Source organism: Coffea arabica, chromosome 2e (assembly GCF_036785885.1).
Source record: "Coffea arabica cultivar ET-39 chromosome 2e, Coffea Arabica ET-39 HiFi, whole genome shotgun sequence".
NCBI lineage: Eukaryota > Viridiplantae > Streptophyta > Magnoliopsida > Gentianales > Rubiaceae > Coffea > Coffea arabica.
The window spans coordinates 12,010,248-12,022,130 of NC_092313.1; the positions used below are offsets into that span (position 1 = coordinate 12,010,248).

Genomic DNA, 11,883 nt, shown 5'->3' on the forward strand with positions numbered 1-11,883 from the left:
ATAAAATTTTAAAACAAAAAAATGTAAATTTAAAAAAAAATTGTTAGCTAATAATGGTTCATATTTATTTACATTGGGATCATGGTAGAATAGCAAAAGACATGAATAAATTAAAACTAATTAAAGTCAACCACTTGCAAGGATTTTGGCGAGTAATTAATATCTTAAATGATTTCGTGCACAATTAAGTTACAATTAAGGAAGTCAAGATATTTTTTAGGAAAATGTGCTTTAATTCATAGTGTAGTTTAAATTGTATTGAAAACTCAAATAATCTATTCATACGTGCGAATTTTTCAAGATATTTACAAGTTATAAAAATTTAACCTTAATTTATTTTTATTGTTGTTATAAATTTCATAAGTAGGATAACATAAGGGTAGTATTAGAACAAAAGTTTTATTTTTCTTGTATTTCTTCCAAAGGGGTTAAAATGTTACAAGAAAAGTTAATTTAAGGGAGGTAAGTGAGATTTTAAAAACTTTAAGGGAGCTAAGTTATATTATAAGAAATTTCGGGGGAGATTTCTGAAATTATCCCTTATTTAAATGGGAAAATGACTCAGAAGTCCACTCGGAGAGTTATGCGACGAATTAATGGTCACGGGAGGACAAAGGCAGGCGTCGGGGCCCCGGCACGCGGATTTTTAAATCCCAACTCGGTGCATGCAACCTTTTTATGATGTGATAGATTCTGATCTTTTTTGCATACCCAATTGCCCGATGAGGGTGCCGCTTTTTTTTTTTTTTTTCTTATTCATTTTATAATTTTAACGTTTGGTAAAATACTAAAATTATATTAATAACGTACATAGCATAAAATAAATTAGATTGAAAAAGAAAAATTAGATACGCTAAAGTGATGTAAATCATCAAGAGACAACCCTCTAATTCTATGGAAGTGCTAGAATATATTGGTAAAGAAAATTGTTAATAACACGCCCTTTCCCTTATAATTTTTTTTTTTGTTAAAAGACATGAAAATGTACAGACAAACCTGTATTTCTTTTTTTTTTTCTAGTGAAGGGCATTATTAGTGGCACTCCATCTCCTTCATAATTTGTTTTCCACAAAAAAGTTGCATGGAGAAAATTAAGTGGTATTTACAAAATGAAGCCCAATAATATTAACTTTTGGTAAAATACTAGAATTATATTAATGGTGTACATTGCATATAAAATAGATTAGACGAGCTAAGATGGAATAAATTATCAAGTGGTAATCCTCTAAATTGCAAGGTCATGTTAGAAAAATATGATATAACAATATCAAGAGCTCCCATTTCCAAATACATATTACTATAGAGATATAGGGAAAAAAACAATTTGAGAGACAATTAAAGAGCTTGTGTTATCTACCTAATAGTATCCAATTATAACATTGAGTATTGGCAACATTTTACATGCAACACAGGATGCTAAGTCACTATAAAATCTTTCTTCTTTTTTTTTTTGGCAAAACGCTATAAATTTTTTCTTTATATCTATAAATTGATTTTTTTTTGTTAGCTTGACAAGTGAGGGAATTTGAATCCAAAACTTCTTACTTACCTTGTTTTCATCTTATCACCCAATCCAATCATTCCTTCATAAATAAATTGATTTTATTTTATTGTTTGAGGCAACCATTACCTTAGTGCTTGACATAATTACTTCAATTACCTCCTTCAATCACCTCCTTAATAGTTGGAGCTCCGCGGAATCATTTTCCATAGTAAACCAATTCCACCAAGGGAACCCGGCTTGCCTCTCTTGGCAGTCCAATCAAAACTTGGCAGCTTCTGAATAAAAATAATTAATCTTCAACTGTCTCTACCTGTACATCACGCACGTCCCTTAAACGCTCTCCTTTCTTCTCACGCACAAACACGCAGTGCATTGTCTCGTACTTCCCTGTCCCCTGCTCCTAGTAGAAAGTAAACACCTCGGAGAAAAAAAATACTACTAGATTAAGAATAAGCTTTGTGGTTCAATGGGAGAAGAATGTGATATGGGCACCACATAGTACATAGACAAGGTTGGATAAACAAAACCAAACAAAAGAGCAGAGCAACAGAAGTCTGCAATATGCTGAGACCAAGAGGGTTCTTCGTACTCTTCTTTATCTCCTTCTGCTTCTTCTCATCTCTCAAACCTTCATTCCCTCGTCCTGGTTAGTCTTTCTTTTCCTTACTTACTTTACTCTTTTTCTCATTATATAGTAGCAAGCAACTAGTATTACTATCTTTTTTCACATTTATTGCATAATCTATAGTTGAACTGATTTGTTATGTACTTGTGGATAGAGCCCAGAATTGCATTTAGTCTGCATTACTCAAAGGGTCTTTGATTTATAAATTTGAATCCCAGGGATTATGCACTTTGTTGGGGTAATGATGAAAGTGCTCTTTACTAATTCAGTGCTCTCTGTGAGTTGGCTGGTAGTTGTCTGAAAGGTCAAATCGAATTTTTTTTGACCTGGATAATTTGGAAACATAGGTTCTTGATTCATTTAGTAGGATAATTACTCGGGGTGTTGGATGTAACTGTGGGGCTAATTTTGATTCTTTTTTAATAGAGTGGATGGTTGATATGTTAAGGAAATTGTATACTAGCTCCAAAATTTGGTGAGTGTTTAGTTGGTGGTTAAGGAAAGTATTACTTAAAGTTGTGATTCTTTCCTAATATTCACCACACTTTGTTTTTTTTTTTCCCCAAAAGGGAAGGAAATCAGTCTATGAAAGGAACTGTTTTTTGTATTGTTAGTCTTTGCTGGGGTACACAAATTGGTTAGGGAAGAGAAGGTGAAAGAAGGGGTTGGGGGGAACGAGGAGAAAAAAGAAATGAGCAAAATGAGGTATTTTGCCAGTAAAGTTTCTATCTTCATCCACTAAATTGGGCTTTTGGAAGTCAAATTACTAGCTTTGTAAGAGTTCTGAAGTTCTTTCATGCTTAATTCTCTAAATTTTTTTATTTCTCTCCCGCAAAGTGAAGGTAAGGTAGAAGAATAAAAAGCACAGTTCTTTGTCACTTCAAATGCAGTGTCAACAATATTACTGGTTTCTTAAACCGTGTTTACTTATTTGGAAGATCAACGAAGAGTTATTGCTAGAGTATTAGTGACAATGGATGTTAAGCCTAAAAAACACAACATAAACAGAAAGATGTACCTTGCCATCATACAATGAGGCAAATAGTTAAACTGTTATAGCTGTATGCTTGCTATCTGAGCTAGTCTTCTTCCAGTTCTTATCTAGTTAACAACTTTTACTATGACAAATGCATGAAATTACTTATACATTAATTTGAGACCCAAAGTGTATACAGGCCAAGGACATGGAAGAAGATTTGATTCATGATTTCCTTTGTTTATTGCAGCACCATATGTGATGAGAATAAGTTGTGGAGCTCGTACAGATGTCCGGACTTCCCCAACTAATACTCTATGGTATAAGGATTTTGCATACACGGGAGGAATACCAGCTAATGGAACCCGCCCAAGTTTTATAACTCCAAGTCTTGATACTCTTCGCTATTTTCCTTTATCTGAGGGACCTGAAAATTGTTACAATATCAATAGAGTACCTCATGGCCACTACACTGTTAGGATCTTCTTTGGATTAGTTGCAGAGCCAAATTTTAACAATGAACCCTTGTTTGATGTTTCCATAGAAGGAACACTAGCTTATTCTTTGCCATCTGGGTGGAGCAATCATGATGATGAGCAGGCATTTGTCGAAGCCCTTGTGTTCCTTGAGGATGGGACTGCATCACTTTGCTTCCATAGCACTGGTCACGGAGATCCAGCAGTAATGGCAATCGAAATTCTTCAAGTTGATGATAGTGCATACTATTTTGGCCCTGGACATGGTCAAGGGACAATTCTTAGGACTGTTAAAAGATATAGTTGTGGTTCCGAGCATCAAAAGTTTGGTGCTGACTACAGTGCCGACAGTTGGGGTGGGGATCGATTTTGGGATTCCCGCCTAACTTTTGGTCAGAGTAATGATCACACCATATCTACAACAAACAGCATCAAAGTACCCTCATCATCACCTAACTTCTATCCTGAAGCTCTCTACCAGACTGCTCTTATTAGTACAGATAATCAACCTGATTTAGTCTACACAATGGATATTGACCCGAACAGAAACTACTCAGTTTGGTTGCATTTTGCAGAAATTGATCCTTCAGTAACTGCTGCAGGGAAAAGGGTATTTGACATTTTGATAAATGGTGATGCTGTGTTTCGAGATGTTGACATTGTCAAAATGACTGGTGCTATTAATACAGCTCTAGTGCTGAATACAACTGTTCCTGTTAGTGGTCGAGGTTTGACAATCAGTTTGCACCCTACAAAGGGTAATCATGCCATAATCAATGCTATTGAGATATTTGAGATTGTAGCAGCAGAATCCAAAACATTACCTGATGAAGGTACAGAGCAAAATTTTCTCACTTTCTCCCATGTCTTCTTAGCTAATGTTTTGTTTTGGGGTAAAGCTCACTTGACTCATGCACACTAACCTCCTTGTTCTCTTTCAACTAGAAACACTACCATAGGTTACCTACAATGTAATGGTCTATGACGCTAGCTATGCAGCAAAATGAAACTATGCTGCAGTTCCTCCTTTTTGTTTTGGAAAAAAGCTCACTTGACTCATGTACACTAATCTCCTTGTTCCCTTACAACTAGAAACACTATCATAGGCTACCTACAATGTAATGGTCAAGCTATGCAGCAAAATGAAACTATTCTGTAGTTTCTCCTTTTTTCTTATTACCGTGCTGGCTTTGGGATGGCTTGTTCAATAATTTTTACTTTTGTATGTAACAAGAGAGATGTAACACCACCATAATCTCCTGGAAGGAGTGAAAAACTGGAATTTGTTCATGATCCTTCATAACTCGGGACATGGAATTTACCATAGTGCTTATAGAATTTGTTCTCATTCCTTGAAATGGTTGTCACATAGCTATCATCCCAACATTTTATTTGTTTTTTTTTTCTGGATTAAATGGTTTTGTTAAAAGCTTTTACATTAATTAGATATGTTTCTTCCCTCTAGTCTCCCTTCATTTACTATGAGCATGGTATGTTGGGATGCTTATTAGTGCATGTGGAGATAATGTTACAAATGATGGTCTATGTGTCTTCATGTTGGAAAATCTTTTGAGGGTGTAGGTTTACTGGTCTAGTGATGAGTCGTCGCCGCATTCTTATGTTGTCATTGCATGGTGCTGTTTACCACTGTTGTCGCCTATGTTTGATTTTATTTCCCTTATACTAAGGCATGCCATTTTAAGCTTTTGGGAAATCTTTTGTTTTCCTTTGTGATAGTTCGAGCATTGCAGTCATTGAAGACTGCTCTTGGGCTTCCTCTTCGTTTTGGATGGAATGGAGACCCTTGTGTTCCCCAGCAGCATCCGTGGAGTGGAGCTGATTGCCAATTTGACAAAGTTTCAAATAAATGGGTTATTGATGGGCTGTACGTAATTGAAGTTTTATACCCTTTATTCATGATATAAATTTTACTGGTACCCAAATATGTATTACCACCACTAAATTGAGTGTCTAAGTTTTAGTGAAATTATTTCTTGAGCTAATGGAGCAAAACTGCAAAATTGGAAGACCTTTAGACACTGGTCTGTACGTAAACCTCTAAGTTGGTTGAGAAGATAATAGAATAAGTCACATTTTTAACATTGTTTAGAATGGGATCTAGTGATCTCTTTGTGGGGCTTCTTCCAGTTGTATTTATGGCATTATGGGCAGTCTTTTTAGCAGTATACAGCTCAGCTGCTTAGAAGTGTTACACCGATTAGGGCACAGAGAGTGGAAATTTACTTGATCATTGACTTTATGTTATTAGACAAGTTTATTTTTATACAAGTACTTAACAAATTATAACAAAATTTATGGCCACATCTGCATATTATTTTAATTTTCCTTTGCCCAAAGTACATCTCACTGGTTTTATTATTATTATTCTACTTGTTCTATCGTACAAATTTTGTCTTTTGGGTTTTTAGTTATGCTGTTGACCATGATACACTGTTTCCCCTTTTTTCATGAGACATCTTGACGACAAAATTTACAAAAGGTGGCAATTTTCCAAAATTGTACTGATTTTTAGTCTGCTTGAAGCAAAGTATCAGGCACAAGAAGTGAGATTAATCTTTCCGTAGATTCTTGCGAAAGTATATAAGAAATTTAGGTATGTAGCAGTACTTCTAAGATTTAGTTTGTATGCTGAATTCTAACTTTGGAAAAGTCAAAATATTGCTGTATATGATACAGCACAAATGATTTTCCCGTGAATTACTATTTGATGTTGACGTCTCATGTTTATTTCCTAAAATCTATCTGCTTTGCAATGACAGTGGTCTTGACAACCAAGGGTTGAGGGGCTTTTTGCCCGCTGACATATCAAAATTGCACAATCTGCAGAGCATGTAAGCTATAGTTTTATTTAAGAAGCACGGTTACAACTCCATTTAGTCCTCATTGGCATCAAAATCATAACATCTCTTACACCATCTCATTGCATGATCAGTAGTTGATTTTGATGCTAAGATTGGTTAGTATCATGTTTATTGAGTAATGAACCATAATCTTAGAAGGGGAAGTGCTAAGCACGAGCTTTATTTTGTCATCATGTCAATTGTTCTTGTACTAAATTCTGTTTTCTTGATTTTAAAATCATTTTGTCTATCATATTATCTCCAAAATTGGTGTAATTGCAGAAATTTTAGTGGAAACAGCATTGGCGGAGTAATTCCTTCCTCTCTTGGAACAATTTCTAGCCTAGAAGTACTGTGAGTAAATCTTCTGCATTTATTAACTTACATCCTTTTTTTATTGGCAAAATGCCAGTGGTGAATGTGTAATGAATAATGTATCCGGTAATTATATATGCCTTCTAATTTAGCCAAAGAGGGAAGCCATTCTCTGACTTTACTTCTTTCAAAAGGTTGTAAATTTTCCCAAACCATGACTCGGTTCCCAACCTTTCTCAAAAGGGTAGTTTTGCATGTTAATGTCTTCTAACAAAGTAGACAAAAGACTCTCATTAGTGTAATCCTCCCTAATTCTGTTGAAGACTGATGTACAATCAGATTGGATGGTAATTCTTCACCAGCCCTTCTTTTTTGGCTTTTAGCATTGCCAGTCAGTTGCAGCTGCCTCTTAAACAGCTGCATCTGTGGAATGATTTAAATGGATAGCCCAGGTTCCTAGCAGTCCCTTGCCAGTTTCTAGCTACTGCTCCCACTCCAGCTTGGATTTTCTTATTGTGCAGTGCTGCATCAGTGTTGATTTTGATTATTTTGGGACATGGTGAAATTGATCTTTCCTCCTCAGCTACAGCAGCCTACTGTTCCTCGTGTTTATCCTGCTTCCTCACTTATTTAAATTCTCCCCGCTCTTTTGCTACTTTTGTTATTATGGAATTACCATCTATATTACCTTCATTAAAGTTATGTTCATCTCTTGCTTTCCATAAGAAATTTGCATTTAATTCAGTACGATCTCTTCCATTCACTCTGCTAGCTGAAATTTCTCCACCATTTCCAGAAATTCCTTCATTCCTCCTTTAAGGCATGTGTCTGTATTTGAAATTCCTTCCTTGCCAGTTCCACGCTCTTGCAAAATACCAAAAGGGCAACATGTGTTTAGTTGTATCCACTCCTTCACCACATCCTTTACATTTGGGATTCCCTTTCCCCATCCTTCTCAAAATTAAGACGGTGATTTAGTTTTGTGCTTACTGTTCGGGGCCAAAAATTCTTCGATATACTTTATCTTTTTAACATTTATGCTGGATGCACCTTCCCTCTCCACCTTCTACTTAGAAATTGAGTCGTTGGTGAGCTCATATGCACTGACCTGATATTTTGTTCTTGATGCAAAAATGAGCAAAAAACCAAGTTAAAAGAATAATTTCTCAATTTTTAACAACTATTGTTGCTTCTTCATGGATATGTGCTGTTGCAGTTCATCTCACAATGACTAGTACCAATTATCGAACTAAGATAATTACAGAATATCACTTAAATGTGGGTTGTGTGTGTAGTACTTCTTCTTACTTAGCTATGGTTCATTAGGTTCCTATAATTGTTGTGTTTGGTGAGATATCTCTAGCAATCTACTATGGTGTAATAAGTTTAAACCAGTAGACCTTTCACTAGCTTTATCCTGCAAATTTATGCCTTGCATGTTTTTAATCTCTGATGTCCCAAAGTAAAAGACTTACAAATAAGATGCATATGGAACTTCCAAGCAAGCATTTATTCTATCTGTCACCGTCTATGCTTCTTATCTCAATACATACTACATAGGAATTTAGTATTACGCAAATGTTGACATTTTCATTGCTATTACTTTTGGTTGGGGGAGGGTTGTTAGAGGTGTTATTGCCTAATTGTCCTCTAATTCAGTTTTGCAAAAGCTACTCATTATGAATCATAAAGGTCATCATTTGTGTGATTGTTTGTAGTGTGCATGCACATATATATCTAGAATTAGTGAACCTTGAGTGACACCACATTTATGATTTCACACTGTCATTCTTTTGTCATAAAGTGAAGATAATACTGTTCCTATCATGTTAAACAGTCCAATCTAATTGCCGCAGATAACTGGACCAATTATGGATGGTCTGATTGCATCATCCTTATTTTCTTTTTTTTTTGGGTTCACTTTCTGCATCTTTAGTATTTGTACGAGTTGATGCTTATGTTGATTTTGATCTTTCTTTCTGATTGCTGAAGACCATTTTGGTTTACAGGGATCTTTCTTACAACTTCTTTAATGGGTCAATCCCTGAAAGCCTTGGCCAGTTGACTTCATTACGAATACTGTAAGGTTATCCAAATTTGTTGCTTTGTGGGTTTTAGTGAACAATCACAATACCGTATTGATATTTGGGAGTTGGCTTCTATTGTTGGATTTGTTTGTTTAGGAATCTCAATGGTAACTCTCTCTCAGGAAGAGTCCCAGCTGCATTAGGAGGAAGATTGTTGCACAGAGCTAGCTTTAAGTATGTTCACTATTGACTCTGTTTTTAGGCTATAGTAGTCATTATGCATCTGCTTGATTTTGGGTAGTCATATTCAGCAAGGCCTAGGATGGCCTAGTTGTGGGTGGTTAAATCCTTCCATGCTTGGTAATATAGCAGACTTAGCATGACCTAGATATTCTGTTTCAGTCAAAATCCGGCCCATTGGGATGGGATGCTTCACTGATAGAAGCCTCTCAGGGTACTATTTAGCTGCTGCACTTAGTCTTAAGACCATAACTTTTGCTGGTTTTGAACCTTGTCTAGCTTGCGAACTGGTTTAATGTGTATAAGCCAGATGTGTACAATACCATGAATTCCTGATGACTGGGCTGTAGTCTCATGGTCTTCAAAACATTTGACTATAGGTTGAAGTGTCTGGTAAATACTTGTCCCAGGATGTCAGTGCAGCTACTTTCCCAGTGTGGAATGTTAACTTACTTTAGCCCACTGGTGGATCTAATGGCAGGCGGTGAGCGGCCCCAAGATTTCTAGAATTCTTTCGTTATCCTTTAAAATAATCGAAGTATTCATTTGTATCGTATCAAAGTTTGATTTTGCCTCCCCAAAATTTAATAAATCCTTCAACATCCCCTTGAAAACTTCAAAAATTTCCATGTAAACACTAGAGTTCTCCACCCTCACCCCCCCCAAAAAATTTTTTTTCAACATATAAGAGTACCTTCTTAAATGCACATCTTTACTATTCTCCACCCATCCAACACCCCCAACCACCCCCCCCCCCAAAAAAAATGGAAAACATTAACCTCTAGCTCCTCCAGCGCTTTAGCCTTTGGAATATGACTATTTACTGTGCATTGACCTTGTCCCTCTTTGGTTTAATTACTACTTTAATAAAATATTAGCAGCTCCTTGGTAAACATTTTTGTGTTTGCCTAAATTGCCCTCATGATAAAAGGTTTTATGACCTTTAATAACTACTCATGTTCAAATAACTTGCATGATTTCCCGTCTATGTTTTTTGTCATGTTATATGATTAAAAGTTGTTTGTCTTGAAAAACAAGTATTCATTACTAGTCAAGTCTGAAGGATTTGGATTCTTATGTGTCAGCTACAGTAAACATCAGCACTGTATCAAATAACAGAATTACTAGAATTGATGTGCAAATTTTTGTTCAGAAACTCACTCTGGATTTTTTCTAGTTTCACGGACAATGCTGGTCTCTGTGGTATTCCTGGCTTGCGAACGTGTGGGCCTCATCTCTCAGCCGGTGCAAGAGTTGGCATTGGATTGGGGGTATGTGTATCATTCCTGCTGATTGCAACCTGCTTGACTTGTTGGTGGAAAAGGCGCCAAAATATTCTCCGAGCTCAAAGAATTGCAGGTAAGGACATTCATCTCAAGTTCATATTCTCGCAATAATTTGCAACTTTGGGAAGTTAGTACCCTCTGAAATTGATGATCCTCCCATGCTCATAAAATGTGCTTTGGTTTTCCTTTCTTGGTTTAATTATCTATTGCCATAATGGAAAACCAGATATATTGGGCCACAAACAAGGTTGCATGCATCACAAACACAAACACAAACACACTCTCTCTCTCTCTCTCTCTCTCTCACACACACACACACACACAAACACACTTGTTCAGAAAGAGCATATGGACGCATGCATGTTCTTGCACATACTATGTAAATTTGCAAAAGGGGAGAAAGGGCAGTAGAAGGTGTATTGCTTGATGCTGTTTTAGATAAACACGCGAGTATCAATTCTAATAAGTTGCTCTTTGTAAATCTTGATCTTTCATCTTTCAGCAAGAGATGCTCCTTATGCAAAGGCAAGAACTCAGTTCAACCGTGATGTGCAATTGACTAGACATCATGGTCATGAACATGCTCGCACAGCTGCTGAAAATGGGCCAAGCTTGCTTGCATGATCAGCTAGCTATTAGCAGCCATACTTGACATCCCTTTTATTGGCTGGATGAGGTGTACATTACCATTCGTTTCTGGTGTCAATTTGCATGATTTTGGCATGAAAGTTCTATTTTTTATACCACAAAATAGCAATACCCTCAGAACTATTAAGTTAATCTTTAACCAGGTGCTGTTTTGGATATGAATGTCCCAGATGGGAAGATTGCTGTAAATCTGTGTCATTATCTTCTTTTTTTGGCAGCAGTATCAGAAATACGTAGCATTTAGAAAAGCCCGTGTATAAAACTTAATGCACTTGAGCGTCCAAGGATGTATGATTGGAAAAGCCTCGTGACCTCCTTGCAGTTCCAAATTGACTCTCCATCCTCCTCGTCAACTTATCAATTTTGCCCTTCATATTAATGTTTAAGATGCTGTTGTTTTCGGGAGTGACCTACCACTATTTTTGACTTTTTACTTGGATGCTAATAGCGTGGTGTAGGGCTCTCATGCATCTTTTTTCTTTTTTAATCATTTTTTTTCCAAGAGTGCAAGAGACTAATTTGGAAATATAAATATCACTTCCCTTGTGTATATATTTTGCATATAAGATTTACTCAGAATATTAAAATCTTCAAACTTGAAACCTTCAACATTAAGTAGCTAAAAGCGTGGGCCGGGTTTTGATCCACTAACACGCAGAGAGGCAGTCGTAGATCACCTTAGATTAGATTCCCCAGAATATCTTTGGATGGAAGTCCAGCCCAATGCTGATCACAAAAAATGCAGAAGTATTTGGACTCCGTGCCCATTGGTTTGTCTGTGAATTGAAGAGCAACGCCTAGCATTGGGACTTTTTTTTTTTTTTGGGTCAAACGTAGCCAGACTGATTTCGTTTGCTTAAGTAAGTGCCAGGGCTCTTGCTTTTCCGGAATTTTAAATACAAGTTTGGGCTGCATAGGACCTTTT

General features: G+C 36.4%; 1 protein-coding gene across 3 annotated transcripts; it reads left to right on the forward strand.

Annotated features, from left to right (window-relative positions):
• The first annotated feature begins 1,800 nt into the window (after positions 1-1,800).
• On the forward strand, positions 1,801-11,287 carry LOC140004250 (receptor-like protein 4). Of its 3 annotated transcripts, XM_072078955.1 has the most exons (9): positions 1,801-2,150; positions 3,356-4,414; positions 5,319-5,466; positions 6,362-6,433; positions 6,725-6,796; positions 8,767-8,838; positions 8,941-9,018; positions 10,202-10,383; positions 10,813-11,287. In XM_072078955.1, exons 1-9 carry the CDS (start codon positions 2,066-2,068, stop codon positions 10,932-10,934), a joined length of 1,890 nt encoding a protein of 629 aa, XP_071935056.1. In that variant the 5' UTR covers positions 1,801-2,065; the 3' UTR covers positions 10,935-11,287. The 3 variants fall into 3 exon arrangements, with proteins under 3 accessions (XP_071935056.1, XP_071935057.1, XP_071935058.1); XM_072078956.1 differs by lacking the exon at positions 8,941-9,018 and having other exon boundaries at positions 1,818-2,150; XM_072078957.1 differs by lacking the exons at positions 8,767-8,838; positions 8,941-9,018 and having other exon boundaries at positions 1,818-2,150.
• The last annotated feature ends 596 nt before the right edge of the window (positions 11,288-11,883 follow it).